Source organism: Dendropsophus ebraccatus, chromosome 15 (genome assembly GCF_027789765.1).
Source record: "Dendropsophus ebraccatus isolate aDenEbr1 chromosome 15, aDenEbr1.pat, whole genome shotgun sequence".
NCBI lineage: Eukaryota > Metazoa > Chordata > Amphibia > Anura > Hylidae > Dendropsophus > Dendropsophus ebraccatus.
In genome coordinates, this window is record NC_091468.1 from 46,088,677 (window position 1) to 46,111,161 (window position 22,485).

General features: G+C 44.8%; 1 protein-coding gene across 6 annotated transcripts in view; it reads right to left on the bottom strand.

Moving 5' to 3' along the window:
* Positions 1-614: 614 nt before the first annotated feature.
* RTN4 (reticulon 4) overlaps positions 615-22,485 on the bottom strand; it is a 38,643-nt gene continuing 16,772 nt past the window's right edge. For 5 of the 6 annotated variants that reach the window (XM_069955145.1, XM_069955146.1, XM_069955147.1 and 2 more), the window contains 6 exons: positions 16,425-16,632; positions 10,454-10,592; positions 9,220-9,289; positions 3,038-3,084; positions 2,889-2,947; positions 615-1,744 (listed from right to left, as the gene is read on the bottom strand). In XM_069955145.1, coding sequence (XP_069811246.1) covers positions 1,702-1,744; positions 2,889-2,947; positions 3,038-3,084; positions 9,220-9,289; positions 10,454-10,592; positions 16,425-16,632 — 566 coding nt within the window. In that variant the 3' untranslated portion in view covers positions 615-1,701. Of the gene's footprint in view, positions 1,745-2,888; positions 2,948-3,037; positions 3,085-9,219; positions 9,290-10,453; positions 10,593-16,424; positions 16,633-20,643; positions 20,749-22,485 lie in introns of those variants that run through there. The other variant, XM_069955151.1, reaches the window with a different exon arrangement.

A 22,485-nucleotide genomic window follows, 5' to 3' on the forward strand; every position in this document is an offset into this window, starting at 1 on the left:
TGTCACTAATTGCTGGTTGGGATAGATTTGAAAGTACTTCTTTGAATGAGAAAAACACAATATAAGATTGTTTGACTGCAGTGGTTTGTCATGTCGTTCATCTCAAGTGTCTATTCACACAATCTGTATCCGTATCAGTGGGATTTACACATCCGCTACCACGTAACACTGGATCTTCTTTCGGTTCTCCTGTTAATGGCAGTTGCTATGCAGCGCTTTTATAATCTGTTCTAGTGAAAAAGATCAGGCAATCGTGATTGCTCAGGCTTGGATTATTCTGGTAGGGATCCATTCCATCTTTTTTGAGGACAGTTATCAAGTATGGCAGGCGTACGTTGGCAAAAAAGGCACAAACTTTTTGTGCAAACCAATCAGTTTGTGCAAAAAAAATAAAACATAAATGCACCTTTTGCCAACATAGACCTGGGCATTACCGTTTCCTCAGTTATGAATGGAAGACCCCCATATTAATTCTAAACTCCAAACCAGAGTGTTTTAAAAACCAGACAACCCATTTGAGGGAATGACTGGATGACAATATACAGAAAGATAAGAATATCCACAACCACATGGAAAAAAAATGCTGACTAGCAAGAACACACTAAATCCCATAGTAAGTTTAAACAAGTTAAGGTCTACAAGCTTTATTGATACTTGTTTTTTCTTTTGTTTTTACATACAGTATCACAATGCATTCCAAAGACTTGCTTCAGCACATTCCTGTAGCTGTGAAACACTTCACGTTTTTTTTTTTTTTTTTGCAAAGAGTAATTTTTTTTTCCCGCAAACAAATTTGCAGCGTTTAGCACTCGGTCCATAGAAAGTTCAAGTCACTGTAAATGTGTTTGTGCCAAAAAAAACAACCCTCACCTACAGAGCAGTAAAAAAAACGTGGACGTTCCTAAACTGGTATACATGACTTAATTGTTCATTAAACAGATACTAGTGTTTCTAGGAGAAGGATTTCCTTTACGTGTATGTGCTATTGAGCTACAAGTTAGAATGTCTTTTTTTCCTTCTAAAAAAAAAATGGAAAGCACTGTGGGAGCGACTGACAGAGCTATGCTCTCTGAAAACACTATAGATATTGGCAATTGATAAAACAATAAAATCACAAGATCTGAAGAGCTACAATCATACCGAAATGAAGCCGTGTGTTGTTTCTCTAGGTATGATCACAAGGGGTTTGCTTTGTAGCGGGTTCAGTGCTGGGAGGGCTTAAAATGCAGAGCGCTATGCATCGGGCGCCCAGTCTACACTGAAGCAAATCTCGACTTGCTGTTCATACACAGTGCAAGAACTTGTTAACATGATGCTCATGAAAGCTCGGTAAGTCTACTTCTGAAGCACAATATACAGCATGCTAGAAAACAAATAGAGTTCTGTATTAGACGGTGCTTCACACAGGAGAAACAGAAAAATAGTTTCAAACCCTTACATAGCAGCTTACAATACTCAGAATGAAACACATGGCAGTAAAACAATTGTTTCTTCCTTAAACACTGCGTTGCAAAAAAAAAAAAAAAAGAGAAAAAAGAAAAAAAAAAAACGGACAAAACCAAAAATGTAGAGATCTGGGAAATTGCACTGCAATGTCAAGGCTGGTCTTCCCTGACCCACCCAGTGTCATCCAAATACACAGCGCTCAAATTCCGAGGCTCCTATTGGTATCTGCGGCAAAATTGATTTATTTAGTAGAAGTTAATCGGCTTTGCGTTTCAGACCGGGGATTTTAGAAAGGATCCTGTAGAAAAAGAAGAATATGGGAAATTAGCAGGTGTTAGACATAAGTATCAGGCTGAATGACTGACAGAATAGGATACAGAAATAATAGCCACAAACACATTAGATTATCCAAATCCAATGAGCTTGGAAGACACAAATGTGTTTGGTGGCCTCCTGACTCTTACCTACCCAATCTTTCTGTCATCGAGAAGACAAGCTGCCACCAAGAGCCTTAATAGTAACAGATCACTGATCTCAGGGAGACCAGCCAAAGATAACACTGCCAGCTGCTAGTCAAAGCACTCAATGCAGTGAAATCATAGGTGCATTGCTCCCTGAGAAACATGAACATGCAAAAAAGAGCTCATTTAAGAGACTTGAAACACAGGACTAAACCAGCTATCCCTCCAGGAAGCACACAGCCAAGGAGCCACCCCTTGGCTGGGTCCTTCCCGGAGGGATATCTGGCTAGTCCTGTGTTTCGAGACTCTTAAATAAGGGCCCTATTCCACCGGACGATGATCGTTCAGATTATCGTTAAATCGTTCGAATCTAAACAATAATAGTTCGATTAAAATGCAGTTAACGATTAACGACCGAACGAGAAATCGATCGCTTTATAAGACCTGGACCTATTTTTATCGTTGCTCATTCACAAAACGTTCGCAAATCGTCCGCATTGAATAAGACGTCGTTCGCAGTAGATACGAACGCAATAGTGAAGAAAAAACGATCGCAAATACGATCATAAGTAAAGATTATCGTTCCATGGAAATGAGTGAACGTTTTCAGGTATTTCGCAATAGCGGTAGTTTGAGATCGTTAACGATTATGCGAACGATAATCGTCCGGTGGAATAGGGCCCTAAGGCTCCATGGGCTCCTTTTTTGCATAACCAAAAGAGCCTGACAGCGGCCTACCTGTCCTCTCCTCATTCACAACACACGAATGCCCGGCCAACCCAAAGATCGCTGTTGTCTGATCATCCAACCATGCAGCAAGTTCTATCCAACGTGACCACTTATAAACCTGAATTAGTTAGACGAGGTACATAGCCAAGATCTTGACTGTATCAGGATATCAGCTATTTTCTGCATACAACATTAAATACTACTTTTTCCTACATTCTTGTTCCTTGAGATTGGGTGTAAGAAGATACTTACAAGTCTGATATATTTTTAACATTCTTGTTTACGAGTGATAGGTAGTGATCAATCTGAGTCTGTGAGGAAAGAACATAGGTTGTGTTATTTCACAACAGTACAGCGGGTTCTTCTGAATGAATATACTAGAAGGCACAGCATCCGCTTACCTGATGTCTTTCATAAATAACTGGAATACTGAACAAAGAAATCAGTGCTGAAAAAACAAAGAAGAAAGCAAATTAGTTTTTTTCCCCTGATTTTCTACCACAAGCAAATGACCTATAGAGCGTTCAGTGAGTAACCTGCGTGATCCGGCTGATAAACGTAACCTCAGACGGGATCAATGTCTCCTGCTGCCACTCCTGTCTGTTCACAAGGACGCAGACACAATAAAGGCAGATGCTATAATCAGCTTAATATACAGGACAGAGTATACAGCGGATACTTCATTTAGTGGAAGAGGTCGAAATGATCTGCATAAGATCATGACCAAATAGACATCAGTTAATTGTAATCAGTTGTAATAATGGGGGTGGGGTGTATCTCTGAACCCAGTGTGTTATTCTAATCTTACCAAGCTAAACAAGGATCACCAGAGGGTTACAGCGTTACTGTCATTTAAAGGAGAAATACAGCAATTTTTTTAATTTGCCAGCCAGCAGGGGAGGGAGGGCAAGGCTCCTCTCCTGGGGCAATCCATCATCCGGGCATTCCCAACCCTGTAAACTCCCCCACCCCCGGGGCCATAACGACATTGGAACTCGGGATAAAATGTCTTCTGGCAAGGGTCCAGGGGCCTTTATGCAGGGCTTCACACGCCCAGGGAAATCCATGGACTTTTGACACATTGCAAAAGTTGGGATCATTCAGGGTATAAGAGCTGAGATCTCGGGAGACCCCTTTACACTTTATACTGATGGCTGACTAGCAGCAGGTTCAGCTGACATAAGTATACAGACTTTAACCCCTTGCCGCAAAATGACGTTTGGGGAACGTCATGTAAAGTAGGTACTTAATGCAACATGACGTTCCCCAAACGTCATGTTGTTCCTGCCTCCCCCCGCAGCCCGTAAGTGAGATCGGGCAGCGGGAGGAGGCAGGATCACACCACATCCCCCTGCTGCCTCTGCCCGGAGGGGAGCCGCGCTCCCCCCGGGCAGTTAACCCCATAAACGCCGCGGTCGATGCGACCGCAGCGTCTATGGGGGAGATGTGGTGTTTGCCGCCGATCGGGCGGCGGGAGGAGGCTGCAAGACGTTGCCTCCTCCCGCCGCCACTGTCACAGTGTCCCCTGGCCCCCCTTCCACTGCCGCCGGTACCGGAGATCGCCGATATCAACATTATACCGGCAATCTCCGGTACCGGCGCCGCCGACAGCTTTCATCTCCCCCCACCGTGAATCCACGGTGGGGGGAGATGAAAATGTAATAATCAGACCCCAGATCAGCCCCCCTAGTGCCCCGATCACTAACCCGCTCCCTCCCCGGGCGGCCATCAGATCCAAGATGGCCGCCCCCATCCCTGCGAATAAACGATGTTTATTCGCAGGGATGGAAATGAAAGAATGATCAAAGCCCCATGCTCTCCGCCACCGGAGGTAGCGGAGAGCATGGGGCAGTGATCGGGGACCCCCCTGTGGGGTCCCGGAACAGGCGATCGGCGGTATATACTATATACCGCCGATCGCCTGTTCCCAGTGCTGCCGGCACTTTTTATCCCCTGTCACCATAAATCATTGGTGACAGGGGATAAAAAGTGTCACCGTGCCCCCCCCCCAAGTCGCCCCCCACCCCCCCAGTCACCCCCGTCCCCCAGTCACCCGCCCTTCCCATTATACGTTACCTGATCCTGGAGCTCCTTCCTCTTCGGTGTCCTGGCTGCTTCTGATGTGCGCATGTGCGCCAGAAGCATCCAGCTCTGAAAATTTAAAGTGACAGAGACCAATTTGGTCTCTGTCACTAAACTATGATTACTGTGATAGAAAATATCACAGTAATCATAGTAATATAGTGAAAATGAATATGTAAAGTACAAAAAGTGACAAACACACAAAAAAAAAACACACACACTTTTTATTATAGTAATAATTGCAGTTTACTCCCAAATTACCCCTAACCCCCCCAGATTACCCGTAACCACCGCACGTTGCCCATAACCGCCCCAGGTTGGCCGAAATCACGCCAGATTGCACGGAACCACCACACATTGCCCGTAACCACCGCACGTTGCCCGTAACCACCGCACGTTGCCCGTAACCACCGCACGTTGCCCGTAACCACCGCACGTTGCCCGTAACCACCGCACGTTGCCTGTAATCATGCCAGATTGCCCGTAACAACCACACGTTGCCCCTAACCACCGCACGTTGCCCCTAACCACTCCAGGTTGCATGTAATCACAACAGATTACCCGTAACCACCCCAGGTTGCCCGTAATCACGCCAGATTACACTTAACCACCGCACATTGCCCGTAACAACCGCACATTGCCCGTAACCACCGCACGTTGCCCGTAACCACCGCACGTTGCCCATAACCGCCCCAGGTTGGCCGAAATCACGCCAGATTGCACGTAACCACCACACATTGCCCGTAACCACCGCACGTTGCCCGTAATCATGCCAGATTGCCCGTAACAACCACACGTTGCCTCTAACCACCCCAGGTTGCATGTAATCACAACAGATTACCCGTAACCACCCCAGGTTGCCCATAATCACGCCAGATTACACTTAACCACCGCACGTTGCCCGTAACCACTGCACGTTGCCGGTAACCACCGCACATTGCCCGTAACCACCGCACATTGCCCGTAATCACGCCAGATTGCACGTAACCACCGCACATTGCCCCTAACCGCCCCAGGTTGCCTGTAATCACACCAGATTACCCGTAACCACTGCACGTTGCCCCTAATCGCCCCAGGTTGCCCGTAATCACGCCAGATTACACGTAACCACCGCACGTTGCCACTGACGGCCGCACGTTGCCACTGACGGCCGCATGTTGCCACTGACGGCCGCACGTTGCCTCTAACCACCCCAAATTGCCAAAGACCCCCTCCAGATTGCCGTAACCAACCCAAATTACATATAAGCACTTCAGTTTATCCGTAACCAACCCACGTTGGCCGTAACCACAGCAGGTTACCTGTAACCACCCCAGATTGTCTGTAACCACCGCAGATTACCCATAACCACCTCCAGATTACCCGTAACCACCTCCAGATTACCCGTAACCACCTCCAGATTACCTGTAATCTAATTTTTTTATTGTATTTTAGTAACTGCGCTATTCTAATAACTGTTTCTAGCTGCAGTTTTGCTCCAGCAAATTGGCGCTCCTTCCCTTCTGAGCCCGGCTGTGTGCCCATACAGTGGTTTATGCCCACATATGGGTACTGTTCTACTCAGGAGAACCTGCGTTACAGATTTTGGGGTACGTTTTCTTTCCTGTTCCTCGTGAAATTTAGAAATTTCCAACTAAAGGAACATATTACTGGAAAAATTCGAGTTTTTCATTTTTACTGTCTACTTTTGAATACTTTCCTCTAATACCTGTGGGGTCAAAATGGTCACCACACCCCAAGATGAATTCTTTGAGGGGTTTACTTTCCAAAATGGGATGACTTATGGCGAGATTTTAATACGCTGGCACTACAGGTGCACTAAAAAATGCACCTGGCGCTCAGAAACTTCTTCAGCAAAATCTGCACTGAAAATGCTAATTGGCGCTCCCTTCCTTCTGATCCCTGCTGTGTGCCCATGGAGTGGTTTATACCCACATATGGGGTACCGTTCTACTCACGAGAACCTGCGTTATAAATTTTTGGGTACATTTTCTCTCCTGTTCCTCGTGAAATTGAGAAATTTCAAACTAAACAAACATATTATTGGAAAAATTTGAGTTTTTCTTTTTTACTCTCTACTTTTAAATACTTTCCTCTAATACCTGTGGGGTCAAAATGGTCACCACACCCCAAGATGAATTCTTTGAGGGGTGTACTTTCCTAAATGGGGTGACTTTTGGGGGGGATCTATTCTGCTGACACTACAGGGGCGCTGCAAACGCACCTGGCGCTCAGAAACTTCTTCGGAAAAATCTGCACTGAAAATGCTAATTGGCGCTCCTTCCCTTCTGAGCCCAGCTGGGTGCCCATACAGTGGTTTATGCCCACATATGGGGTACCATTCTACTCAGGAGAACCTGCGTTACAGATTTTGGCATGCAGCTTCTCCCCTGTTCCTCGTGAAATTGAGAAATTTCCAACTAAACGAACATATTATTGGAAAAATTCTAGTTTTTCAATTTTACTGTCTTATTTTGAATACTTTCCTCTAATACCTGTGGGGTCAAAATGGTCACCACACCCAAAGATGAATTCCTTGAGGGGTGTACTTTCCAAAATGGGGTGACTTATGGGGGGTTTCTCGTCTGCGGACACTACAGGGGAGCTGCAAACGCACCTGGCGCTCAGAAACTTCTTCAGAAAAATCTGCATTGAAAAAGCTAATAGGCGCTCCTTCCCTTCTGAGCCCGGCTGTGTGGCCATACAGTGGTTTACGCCCACATATGGGGTACCGTTGTATTCAGGAGAACCTGCGTTACAAATTTTGGGGTACTTTTTTTCTCTTGTTCCTCGTGAAATTGAGAAATTTCAAACTAAACAAACATATTATTGGAAAATTTCGTGTTTTTCATTTTTACTGTCTAATTCTGAATACTTTCCTCTAATACCTGTGGGGTCAAAGTGCTCATCCTACCCAAAGATGAATTCTTTGAGGGGTGTAGTTTCGAAAATGGGGTGACTTTTGGGGGGATTCTATTCTGCGGACACTACAGGGGCTCTGCAAACGCACCTGGCGCTCAGAAACTTCTTCAGCAAAATCTGCATTAAAAAAGCCAATTGTCGCTCCCTTCCTTCTGAGCCCTGCTGTGTGCCCATACAGTGGTTTACGCCCACATATGGGGTACCGTTGTATTCAGGAAAACCTGCGTTACAAATTTTGGCATGCTTTTTTTCTCATGTTCCTTTTGAAAATGAGAAACTTTAATCTAAACGTTTATATTATTTGAAAATTTAAATTTTCAATTTTTTTACGGCCTAATTGTGAATACTTTCCTCCAGCCCCTGTAGGGTTAAAATGCTCATTATACCCCTAGATTAATTCTTTAAGGTGTCTAGTTTCCAAAATGGGGTCACTTATGGGGGTTTCCAGTATACAAGCCTTCTAAATCCATTTAAAAAAAGAACTGGTCCCTAAAAAAAATCAGTTTTGGAAATTTTCACAAAATGTGATAATTTGCTAATAAATTTCTAAGCCCAGTAACACCCTAAAAAAGTAAAATATGTTTCCAAAATTATGCCAGAATAAAGAGGACATATTGGTAATGTGATTTAGCAACTAATTTATGTGCTATGACTTGCTTTTTTAGAAGCAGAGAATTTCAGAAGTTCATAAAATGCAAAATTTTCAAATTTTTCATGATATTTTGATGTTTTTCACAAAAAATACACAAAGTAGTGACCAAATTTTGCTACTAATATAAAGTGCCATATGTGACGAAAAAACAATCTCAGAATCGCTAGCATACGTTACAGCATCACTGAGCTATAAGCGCATAAAGTGAGACAGGTCAGATTTTGAAAAATGAGCCTGGTCATTAAGGCCAAAACAGGCTTTAGAGGCAAGGGGTTAAAGGGGTTATCCAGCACTACAAGAACATGGCCACTTTTCCCCCTCTCTTGTCTCCAGATTGGGTGGGGTTACAAACGCAGATCCATTGTAGTAAAAATGGAGCTTAATTGCATACCACACCTGACCTGGAGACAAAAAAGGGGGAAAAAGTGGCCATGTTTTTGTAGCCCTGGATAACCCCTTTAAGACTGCGCTTCAATTATTAGATTTAACCAGGTGAAGAGCTCAGCTGTGTGCTTCACTGCCCTGTCTGCTGCTCAGTCAGCACCATAGATTTATATTGCAATTAGTCACCTGCAATCAGTCAGACCAAGTGTCACACTTCACCCCTGGAGATATAGATCTCTCTATCTCTCGCGCGCTCGCTCTCTGGGGGTGAAGCGTGGTGCTCTGTCCGACTGGTTCTAATCTAGGTCTATGCTGGAAGTGAAGCACACAGCTGAGCTCTTCACCTGGCTATAGCTATAACTCTATATAACAATTGGATGGGTCTTAGCATGTAAACCCTGAACGATCTCAACTTTCTGAGCGTTGTGTCAAATGAATATTTTACAGGAGAGCAATGGTAATGGTGCCCTAAATTCTGTCCAGTAAACCTGTATGGCATCACGTGATGAGTTAATTGTCATCTCTAAAACATGAAACACTCACCCAGGATCAGTAAGGTCAATCCATTGAACAAGGCACCAATATAGGTGAATACCCACATCAGCACTGCAAACTGAAGATTAGGAAATGGTTAGCATTGTGCAATGGGAAGAAATAAATAGCAGGACATCATCTAGTAAGTAATAAAGACTGAGCCTAACTGCTTACACAATGATAAGAGATTTACTGGGACAAAGGCCACAATGCGGCAGCCCTAAGACACTCACTGCTGAGGAGCCAAAAAGTTTAGTGACCTTTAAGTTAAACTTGAGAACATGATTGAACATGCTTGACAGAGTCCCATCCCGGGACTGCACAGGCCACCGCTGCATAGGGTTACATAGGAGCTGCTAGGAATAGGCTCCGCAGTCTGGAGACTGCCCACATGCCAACGTGTCCTCAAGTTACAGACCAAGGCAGACGGCCATCCATGTCACCGCTGCTCCAGTCACTATTGTCACAGGCAATCGTCCCTTAATGTTTAAATCAGGAATTTAGATAACACAACGTTCTCGGTACAGTCAGTGGTGGTGACATATTGGCTCAGCTCTGCTATGCAGCACATTTTAACCAATACATTGTCAGATAGAGCAATTCTCAGCCATGTATGAATGCTGGCATGTTACACATTTACTTATTAGGTTATGTTCAGACTGAAGATCTCACTTAAATTCAGATTCTAAAACTACATCTCATTGTTTTCAAGGAGGATTCTGCACTGTAATGGGGATATTTCCTATACGGACTTGAAAATCCATGTTGGCAAAAAAATAAATAAATAAATAAATAAAATTTAGAGATTGTCATTTCACATAAAATATCCAAATAAATTTCTCGGATTTACCAGATGAAACAATTTGCAGTCTGAACATGCCCTTATTGTTAGGATGACACAATCCCCAACACTTTACATAGGCACGGTCACCTGTTACCTGTCACAAACGTGAAAGGTTTTGATCAGAAGGGATCCGATTGTTTAGATTCTTTAGAGTCCATTTACACAGAAAGATTATCTGACAGATTACCTACCAAAGATTTGAAGCAGGCCTTAATTAATGATGCAGCCCTTTCCTTTGATTAGCCATCAGCCACGCATCCCTTATTACAAGGAAAGATGTGCGACAGATGGAAGACATGACAAAAGACAGTGATCAGTCTGAACACCCAGACTCAAAGTGATAGGGTACACTGAGTTCCAGTGTGTCCAACTAGGATATAATGTGTGTCAGACACCTACCTTCAGAGAGTCCACCAAGTCCTCCACCAGGAAGAGGCGCCTCAGCTCCTTGATTGTGCAGTTAATGTGCGATAGGGCCACATTGCAATACTTCTGAACAAGGTCCTCAGAAATTTGGACATTGGAATCTAAAAAGGCTCTAAATAGAGAGAGAAGAGAGGATTAATACCCAAAGCAGAACAAAGCACCAATCTGGATACCTTGGCTAGAAAAAAATACAACATCTAAAAGCTAAAGGCACCTCCTTTAAATCAATAACAAATGGATAAATACCTCGGATATTGGAAACCATGAGGAGGAGGTGGCAAATGTTGAGTAGATACTAAGTCAGTGCTTTTAACGATAAGTACGATATCTAAAATATATACATACACACACAAACACACACATATAGGCATAGAGATATATACACACACACACACACACACACACACACACAAATTGTACATAACTCGGCACATGCCAATGTTTGGAAATTCCCAAATCCCATATACTGGCAGTCGCTTTATTCACTTCAGGAGAATGGAGGCCCCCTGATTAATGGAAGTCCCCAGTGGTTGGACCCCTATAATCAGCTACTTATCCCTCCCGTGGGCACAAATTTATCACAGGATTAAAAAAAAAACAAAAAAAAACACATAACTGCTTTGCTCTGTCCACAGGCTGTATAGGTTATTGCTGGTACCAGAAACTATAATGGACAGGTGTGGATCGGTTTCAGGAAAAAAGCTGCCTTTTCCTAATCCTGCTGAGGTATAAACATTTGTTTGCCCAACATTCATCCTGACTCCAGTGTGGAGAGGGCTAAAGGCAGTAGTATAAGAGATACTCACCTGCCCTGGTCACCCACCTCTTTACCACTTGTTCCTACTTCTGAGCCAAGTAGTGGCTGCGGCCAATAACATACTGTGCGGGAAGGTCCCGCAGAGACATCTTAGAAGCAGGAAGAAGCTGTAAATAGTGGAAGACTAAAAAGGCACTGGAATAGGGGGTAGGTGAGTATCACTTATTTTCCAAGCATAAAAAAAAAAAAAATAAATAATAATTGTGAACACTGAACACCCCCTTTAAAGTTGTCAGCAGGGGGAGGAGTCACAAATACTTTAGTAGTTTTCCCTATCACAACGTCTTCATATTCACCCTAAAAGATTTACCCAACACTCCACAAGATCATACAATGAAGCTTTGATCATAAGAGCTTAAATCCTGCTCTACTCCTGGATCCTACATCAAACCCCAGTGTGAGGCTATTACAACACTAGAAGCTCCTCTCGCTCTCCGCCATCATCCAGCTGGAGCCGTGAAGTAGGTTACCAAAAATAATCTGCCCTCTGTAAAATGAGAACGCTCCCTGGGACTGTGTCTATGGCAGGGGACGAGCGATCACATTCAGTGCACGAAAGGAGCCAGAGAAGAACGATTTTCTGAGGAGCCGAGAGCACTAGGACCCTGGTAACACCAGGCTGACCAGGGGGCACTACTCAACCAGCACTGGGCATGGCTGCCACCCAAGTAGTGTAGGAAAGGATACACTGAACTAAAGGAGTTGATATTTTAGGTAGCAGGGGTGAAGATGGGTCAAGCTGTTATGGCATTCCTGTGCTGGTGACCTTGAAGAATCCTATAGGCTTACCCTAAACCGTTCAGTATGCGGAGTATGTCTGCACTAGGGGAATTCGCTGGGGATGCACTGCAGGCTACTAAAAAAAGCATCAATGGAGGAGTCTGCAGCGTCAGCTTCTGTGCCATGACACGACTGACCGGACTGTACCGTACATCGACATAAGGACATATGGTTCCTCTCACGAAGTGTTACAGCCAGTTAAAAAAAATATCCAAACTTTTTGGCTAGGATAGTAACAATTTAACGGAGTATTCCAAGATTAGAAAGAGTCCGCCCTTGTCTGTGCATGCTGTCTGGTATTTTAATATTCAAGTAAATGGAACTGAGCTGCAATACCAGACACAGCCTGTGGGGGAGGAAGCGTCAGACCGAGGGGGCGCCCTGCTAAGTAAGCAATGGGATTTAAAGGGGTATTCCTACCGAAAGTATATAGTAATGTGCACATGGCATGGCTAAAATTATTAAAACCAATGGTGCACACAATCCATGCATGTTCCGGACATATTCTGGTGCATGAGGAGAACCAAAAAAACGATGTGTCAAGCTGGCCTTATTGGATATATCACTGTCTGTTACATGCGAGTCTTAAGGCTCCTATTCACCTTTAATAAATTACAGCCAAATGCTTGTACGGCCAGCAGTTATGTTGCCTGCCTGTCCTCCACATACACAGGCATGTTCGGCACGGTCCAACGTTCCGGTGTTCTCAATGAGGGGGAGAGGAAAGACGCAGCCAGAGAAGTAGCCATGTTTTTGTAGTGCTGGATAACCCCTTGAATCACAGGGGCCCCATACACCACAGACTGGTGTCCGCATTCGCCGTGAGGGACGGCTTCGGCCAACATAGGTGCATGGACAGAATTGTATTTGTGCACAGGGAAGCTCAGGATGAGCAATGACAGAGCGATCTGCCGGAAGGCAGAGGTCATTACTCATAGCTGAAACCACAGTGAAATAATATGTGAGCGCTGATAAATGTTCTCCAGTTTCCTCCCTTATTGGTCAATGCAAAAAACCAACGTAACACGGTACAGGCTGCACACAGGTCATTCACTTGGGAGGAAATTAAAAAGGAGGAGTATATTGTAGAGGAAAGCTGAGATTGTTCATGAAGAAAGTGCAGACCAGAGCAGTGGATGCTGAGATATCATATAGTCATGCAAAATGGCAGAGATAGATAGATAGATAGATATCTGAAAATATCAGCTGCAGCATTCATAAATATATAAGAAGGGGGGGGAGAAATCTGTATAGGTCACATGACATCATCTGTAACATGAGCAAAAGCCTTCAGCATCATTGCATAACAAATATTAATAGCAAACAGCCCATATGACCAGTGTTACAATACTGGTATGCTAGGAAGTAAGGGGGGGGGGGGGGGTCCGTGCACTGTCGGCTGTCTGACTGTCTGAAAGAGAAGTAAAAAGATGCAAAACACATTTGCTGGTTCTGCAATAATCTCACGTCAAACAGGTTTCCTAGTTAGTCTATGACTACTGCAAACTCTAAACCAGGGGTAGGGAACCTTGGCTTTCCAGCTGTTGCAAAACTACAACTCCAAAGCTGTCCAGGCATGATGGGAGTTGTAGTTTTGCAGCAGCTGGAGAACAAAGGTTCCATACCCCTGCACTAACCTCTGTGCATCTTAATCTTCATTAACCATATTCTGCATCCTGATCCCTTACAGCCGGACCAGACAAACACCAGGAGCCAGGTGGCTAATGCCTAAACAGATTACAGCAGGCAATGGTCGGCTCGCTCCCTGTAATTCACATTCCTGTCACTGCCCAGACATCTCTCCCTCGCTCTCTGCTTCACTAGCTCATTTCTACATTGCAGAAAAGAAAAAAAAACAAAAAAAACACTTTTCTGTAATGCCAAAAATATCTAACCACAGATCTACATTACTACATTACTCAAGGTCAGGCTGTCATTGACTGGTGGCTTATCTGAAAGACATTCACAGCACATTGGAAAACCTCACACATTCAGAGTTTAAAGGGGTGAAAAATCTGGCGGGGGGGGGGGGGAATCTTTCAAATCAACTGGTTTTGGGAAGTTATGAAGATTTTTAATTTAATTCTATTTAAAAATCTCAAATCTTTGCGTAATTAATAGCTACTGTATGTCCTGCAAGTAGTGGTGTCTTCTTTCCAGTCTGACACAGTGCTCTCTGCTGCCACCTCTGTTCCTGACAGGTGCTGTCCAGAGCAGGAGAGGTTTTCTATGGGGATTTGCTACTGCCCTAGACAGTTCCTGTCACAGAGAGAGATGTCAGCAGAGAGCACTGTCAGACGGAAGAGAATACACCACTTCATGCAGGACATACAGCAGCTGATAAGTAGTGGAAGACTGGAGATTTTTAAATAGAAGTAAAATTACAAATCTATATATCTTTTTGACACCAGCTGAGTACCCCTTTAAAGGCATCCTAAGATTCCCAGGATTTTCAGCCCCATTAGTGACACAGTAACAGCCCTGGTCCTTCTGTCTACTGACAGATACCAGAAATACTTCATACCATGGATAAGCCCTGCAGAACATTGTTTACATAGAAAACCTATAGATAAAGTAAGTTTTCTTACTCAAATGAGCAAAGTCCTGCTTCATGCTGCACCCCTCAACCCTGCACCAGACATGACGTGTATTGTCTCATGTAGGCGAGCAGGTAACACCATGTCTTATGGCGGCCCTCTACAGTTTTTAAAGGATACCTGTCCTACTGAAAACTTTACATGTCACAGAGACTGCAACCAGTGAGGAGAAGGAACTGGGGAAGGCTCTGTGTCTATGGGAGCAAGACTACCCCATTATGCGCCTGCTTCACATGACATGGAGTCGGGAGAGAGTGCCCAGCTGCCCTTTTATTTTCCCGATTGGCTGATAAATATTTTTTACCTGTCTCTATGACATAAAACTTGTTTTGAGACTGTGCTTATTAAGGGGCAGTTCACACTAAGCAAAATCAGGGGAATTCCATGGTGGAACTCCGAGTCCTGCCTTCCTATATGTCAAACAGTGTCTCTATGGGATTGCTCCCACGAGAGCGGCAGAGGCGAAGCGCGCGAGCCATTGCACAGAGACACTGTTTGACACTGGGGAAGGCAGGACTCTGCGGCGGAGTGTTCCACTGTGGAATTCTGCTGATTTTGCATAATGTGAACTGGCCCTTAAAAGAGAATCACTAGGACAGTAGAGAACAATTCAGCTCACCGCACTGCTGAATTTTACCCCTCCAGATGCTCGGACGTGTCGTCTTGTCAAAGGAAATACGGATAGAATTGTTTACACTCATGGTAAGGTCCTGAAATCTTTATTTCTGCACCTTATTAAAAGCACAGACCTTAGCAAGGTAGTGTACCTTTCTGAAGTCTTTTTTTTTTCCATGTAGAAATAAAGCTATTGGGACCATACCGTGAGTGCCAGAAATCCTATCTATAATCACTAGGAGAGGGCTACTTTATAAGCAGACAGGAGGGCAGCACCATAGCTAGCAATGCTGCAGTGACCACCTAAGCTTCTGCATGAGGGTTATTATGTGTGGGGGTCTCTGCTTGGTTCGCAGCATTCCTGCCCACTACAAAAATATACTAGAGGTATAGACTGAGGTATAAATAGAGGTATAGACTGGTATGGACTGGCGTCCCAGTAACATGTAATGGCAATGCCCGTACATCTGTAAAGCGTAAAAGGAATCCTTAAAGTTGTCAAAGCTTTCAAACAAACTTAACACGTCAGAATTGTGGATCAATGGGTGTCCAGGTGCTAAGACCACTAGGACGAAGGGACAGAGTTGCTTGGCTGAGTACTGTACCATTTGGTCTCTGCTCAGCTTTTCCAGGAGATTCTGAGACTTTCACAGCATCCATACTCCATGCGTTAGGAAAGCCAAGAAGTCAAAATGGCACAGTGCTCCCTGTCATAGTAATCGGACCCCAATGATCCAAACTTCTGACATGTCAGGAGCCCGTTTAGTAGTTTAGGTGCACGGTGACCAGTGGGACTTAATGAATCAGCAGTATAGTTGACAAACCTTTCCATACTAAAGATATGCTCACACTATGGAAATCACAAGGGCAACTTGCTGCGGATTCCGCCACTTGTCCCGCACGATTTCGCTTCACTTTCCGAACAGGTTCATTTCGGGCGGACGGTAGAACCCGCCTGATCAAAGAATGGAGCCTATATGATGGACAGAGAGTGAAGCGGGAGCGCGCAGAGACAAGCGGCAGAATCTGCGGCAAGTTTTCTATGTGATTTCCATAGTATGGAGATACCCTAAGTGCAATAGTTCAGACAACGGAGGAAGAGACATAATGTACATAATGTGAATGGGCTACTTACTTGAATGGGTGGCCTTCATCGGATTTCTGAATGGCTTGCAAAACCCCTTTGTATATTCTAAAGCTGATGGAGACAGAGAGCAGGGCCAAGGCAATATATGCGGCCACGCTGACGATGCTAAAGACGGTCAGAGACAGCAGCAGGAACAGACTGGCGCCAAACACCGCCCCGGACTTCTTTATGTCCCGCCAGTACAGGAGGTCAACAACTAAAGAGGAGAAAAACATAACGTCAACTACATAGGAAATCTATAGTGCAATAACTGACTAAATCTCAGTATTACAGCACAGCTGGCAATGTATGGTCTCACAGGTTCAAGGGGCATTGGGAACGTGCGAGTATAACGTCACTATCACCACTGTGGAAAATTCCCCGGCAATGAAGACATATAGCGATCACTACAGAAGGATGGCCGCATACTTATCCCATGTCTATGGCTGCCCCGAGACTGCTAGAACATAAGGCAGCGTACAGCAATGTCCCTGAAGCAATACAGCACAGAGTGTAAGGAATGGCGCAGATACCTGGCATTGGGCACAAATAGGGTTAACTGCATCTAATACACGTGTATAAACCCCCCATCGGGAGTACAGCGTGTGTCACACAATGGGTTTCACTTGCTTCTAAATATGGTTTAGTTCACAGTAAGATAAACATGGCAAAGGCCCATTGCTCAATACCTCACGGGGAAAATGCCAAACATGAGCAAAACGCCATCAAACAACAGCGGCCAGTCATGTCTACTATGTATTACTGCAATAGAGAGGAGTCACAGGGGTCCGGGAGGCATCTGTAACCCCATTCATATCATGAAGTGACCTGAATAACCACAAGTGACATTAATAAGTATTCAGGTCAGTAAGGTCACTGAACTATTACACCAAACGTCTGTGGATAAGAACGTCTGCCGGCAATGAGTGCTGATCAATAGTCAGAAGGTAGAAGGGTATCACTGGGTGAGGATACAGCTACATGGCAAGATCATAAGGACTGCACAACATTGCCTGTAATGTTAGGGAACAACTTTCATACTGCGATGTGACAGACGCAGAAAGTCCACCCTGATGGATATTCAATGATCACCATATACACAGTGTAAGGCCCTCTTAGGGGCCTATTCCACAGAGCGATAATCGGCCGAATCTTTGAAATAGAGAAAACGATCAGCCGATGATAGTGTCATCGGCTGATCGTTTATTTAGGCCCAAACCTAAAATCATCGGTCACCCACCATGCATCGCTGCGTGGAATAGCGATGCACGGCGGGCAACTGACGATTCAAGCAGCATACATTACCTAGCAGGGCTTCTCCGCTCAGTCTTCATCCCGGTCCCACGCGCAGCAACAGCTTCGGTGCCGCCTGACCGAGCTGTCAGACCGCTCAGCCAATCACAGACTGGGACCGCCGCGGCCAGTGATTGGCTGAGCGGTCTGACAGCTCGGTCAGGCCGCTCCGGAGTTGACGCTGCGAGTGGGACCAGAATGAAGACTGAGCGGAGGAGAAGCCCTGCTAGGTAATGTATGCTGCAAGGGATGCAAGGACATCGGTAATGATGTCCCTGCAGCCCTCGCTAACCGATCGGGCCATTAGAATAGGCCCAGTAAACGAGCGCCTTTTACATTATTGATCGGCCCGTGGAATAGGGCCCTTAGGGCCCAGTGCAGATGGTTCATCAGAGTGCATGGCAACCATAGATTCTTGCAGTATACCCAATGTTCAGATACAATGGGGGAGATTTATCAAACATGGTGTAAAGTGAAACTGGCTCAGTTGCCCCTAGCAAATCAGATTCCACCTTTCATTTTCCAAGGAGTCTGTTTGATAAGTCTCCCCCAGTGTGTAAAGGCCCTAAAAGTTTGTAAAACTACATCCACAGTACGCCCTTCTCCTCCACCAAAAGACCACTCGCTGACCAGCAGTAAGCAGCCATCTGTGAAACTGAATCCTCTTCCCTTCACAGGGTCAGAGCTGTGGAATGATGTGTCGGACACACAGACTGGATGAGTGTACATAACACACTGGTCATCAGCCTTACATGGCCGTAACTGAACCTACCCGCAGTGTATACAGCCTATGATGGGGAACCAAGCTGATGCAGAATATCCCCTCCACTACACAATGACCATAGTAGAAGCCATTACTGAGGCCCCTGCAAGGATTAGAGCACAAGGAGCTGTACCTGTAGCCTCATACCATTGCAGTCAGAGTAATAACAGATGGAAGCCGCAGCCATGTGTCCTCCTAGCACTATGGCTATAAAGCCTTGGAGTAAAAGGGAAGGAGGTCAAGCAATAGAATCAGGTCTATGTGGCGGCCGGGAAGAATGACGTTAGGAGAACACATGGCAGCATCAAAATGACACCGTGCTGACTCCGGTAATCTTTAATCCACAAAATACTGAGGCCAGGAAAAGCCTGCAGCTCGGAACATAGAAGGCAAAGGCAAGGAGCCACCCGCACACAGTGTATCAGAAGACATGATGTGGCCTCAACATAGGAGAGGAGCATCACATGGACACCAGGGCCATAGTTACCCCATTCTTACATAACTGTACTAGGGCAGAGGACAAGCCCTGATGTAACAACGGGCAGGAATTTCAACGCCAATAAGAAAACGTCTCCAACACCTAATAGCCTTATGTGCCACCTACGACTGCTTATAGGGTTCCCACACTTGATAAACGCGGGGGGTGGGGGGTTCGGTTAGCCTTGTTTCAGACGCATGCGCTCTATATGTACCTATAGTTAGATATATGATTATCTAATCATACAGAAACCACTGTGTAGCATAAAACAGGGGAAGAACAGCCAAACTCTGCAAAGTTAAGGTTATGTACATGTATACACACAAAAAAAACTATTATATTATACCCACAAGCCTGGTTTCAGATGCATGCGTTCCTATGTATCTATAGTTAGATATATGATTATCTAATCATACAGAAACCACTGTGTAGCATAAAACTGGGCGAGGAACAGCCAAACTCTGCAAAGTTAAGGTTATGTAAATGTATACACACAAAAAAAAAAATTATTAATTATTATTACACACAATAATATATACACATACACACCCTTACCTTCAATGAGACTGAGGATTCCAGTGATGACAATCTTGTGCTTCCAATCCCTATTCTATTAGAACTGTAGGGATTGGAAGCAGCAGGTGATTGCCATCATTGAAGCTCTCATGCATTGAAGTGTCCTGACAGCTGGCAAGCAAGCGGCGCAAAAAAAAAGGAGCCTACAATTACTAATAAAAGTATGCCATGGGTTATTAATCCCAGAGGCTAGCTCAAGTAGAAGTAAACTACAGAATGCCACAGCAGTAAGAAAGTAATACAAATTATATATACTTACAATGATATTATAATTAAAAAAAAAAAAGTTAAAAAAAAATTACAGCATATATACACATGCACTTATATATATATATATATATATATATATATATACATATATATATATATATATATATTACAGCACTGTTTGTTCAGCACTTAAGGGGAATAGATATATAAAAGAGTATAAGGTGGCAAGGAAGGTCACACTGATAGGATTACACTTATTGGGCAGCACTACACGGGGTAACCACATGGCGATAGTAATGCAGATAGACGGCACAGTGAGAGCTCACAGCATATGGACGTACCTACAGCTCTAGTCTGTAATAACATTATAATGATTCTCTATGTAAACGCAGAGCCTTCATCCAACAAACCCGCAGTCACAAAACAGCATTCATCTCTTATGGGAGCCCGGCGATTAACCCTTTACAACCCTCCCACCACAGTTCTTAGGAGCAATTGAGAAAAATACTAAAGGATGAGAAAAGGGAGACCTTAAATAAGGAGGCTGCAGCTGGCGCCATTTGGCGAGGAGGGATGTAAGAGAAGTGGCATCTGCTAGCACTAAAAATAGCAGCCTGCATCTATGCCGTCCATGTAGAGCTCACCCTGCGGGAACACAGAGTCCGCTCTCTACAAGTGGCAGGAATACGCTAGAATCTCACCCACCTTCTACCAGTGCAAGATGCAAAAAAAAGAGCTAGAAAGTAATATAAACTGGAACAAAGACAAAAAGCATGCCAGGACAGCCCAGCAGGGCAGGGGGGAAAGGCAGTGTGTAAGTGCTAAATCATCAGTAAGACATGCAGTAAGACAGGAGCCATGGAGGAGAGGGGCTCAGGGGTACACGTGAGCCCGCAGAGAGCACTGACCGGCCTTGGAATCCATCTTGGAGCTGCTCGCATGCACTGGGACCTTCCACAGCTGACTGGAACTCCTATCACTTCCTGCGGCTGCGTTCAGGAGGTCACAGTGAACACGCCAGTGCCTGCTGTGACTCAGCCATGGGCAGAACACACCCCCCGACCCCGGACTACAAGCTGCTGAGCCGCAGCATTCACTCAGGCAGAGCTGAACTCCACACTGGGCACAGAGGGGGAGGGGGGCTACACATATAGCTGCAGCAAAAAAAAGCTGTCTGGATCCCATCAGCTCTGCTGGCGATTTCTCGGGGCGCTAGATATCAGACAATGGCTTATAGCAAAGGACAGGAGAGGCCCAGCTCTATGCCAGCCGCCTACACTTAGAGCAGTGTATAGTATATATGCCTATAGCTCAATGCAGGGCTTTGTATTACAATATAGATTTAGGATAGTACGCCCAATTGTGTGCTGCCCAGCATTAAAACATTGCTGACAGGTCCATATTAAGAATAGGCCTTTCATAAATTATATGCCAGATATGTTCATAGTAAGATATAGACAGTTATAGATCCTCACCACCAGGACTGGACGTTACATAAGAGCCGCTGAGGAAGACGCAGCCTTGTAAGATTACGACGCCACGTCCATGTAAAGGACATATGGAGTATTAGGGAGAGTATTAGGGAGGTTTTCCTTTATCTACAATACACATTTCGTTAAGATTTTAGCAGCTTGCTGAATCCAGAATAATCTATAAAATGTCCAGTCTGTCTACCCCGCTATGCAGGTCTAGGAAGAAATATACATGAAGGTTCATATAGGCCACAGCTTTTTGGGTGACTCTTTGGGTGCCATAACCATGTGCGTTTGTGTCCATCCAGTGCATGTTTACTTGGACTGGACCATGAGGATAGGCGGCTCCCTGGCATCTCTAGTGACGCCTTTTTCCCCATGTACACTGCCACCTGCTGGAAGTCTATGGGACTGCTGGGCAGAGGGATACACTGCATGCTGGACCACCTGTGCAGGGAGGAAGAACAGGCGAGCTGTTGTGGCTTATCTAGGTGACAATACATACGTCATGTAACCTCTGGAAGCATTCGTGCTCAGCTCTATATCACCTGATAAGATTAGGAGTAACAGGAGGAGACAGGGAATGGAAGAGTCATTGACCCTTGCACCGCAGATTTATTCTTCTATAATATCTTCGGCCGTTTAACAATAGGTGTTTCATACTTACAATGTGAGGCCATTGCTGCACTTCTCATCAACCCTCCCACTCATCTATTAAAGACATTTACCAGGTTTAGAAAAACAGCACCACTCTTGCTTTCAGGTCATGTGTGGTATTACAAATTGGGTTCTGCATTTGAACTGTATCAACGCTTGCAAACTGGGGAAAAGAGTGGCGCTGTTTCTGAAGGAAAGCACCTACCTGGATTCTCTGCGCTATACCCAGGACTGGTGTCTTCCTAGCACTATAGTTTACTGTGTAGCACTGCATAACCTACGTATTATCCGCACAGAATGACCACATGACGGGTGGCATCCTTGCCAAGCAAAGGCGGCAGATTAGTGCCAGCAGGTAACATTACACTAGATGGCTTTGCACTCCACGTCCAAGTGTCAGCAAAACACATAAAACACGGTATAAATACTGCGATGGAAACTAAATAAAGTACTGTATAACACTATATAATAGATAACACACTGGCCCAGAGCTGTACAGCTAGATTCTTACATATATACTTGTGGCGTGCAAGCAGATAAAAGCCGATTAACACCTCTTAGGATAAACCCCTCCAAGGGCCGAGAGGAAAGCAAGAAGCTGCTGAGATTTTCTGCACCATC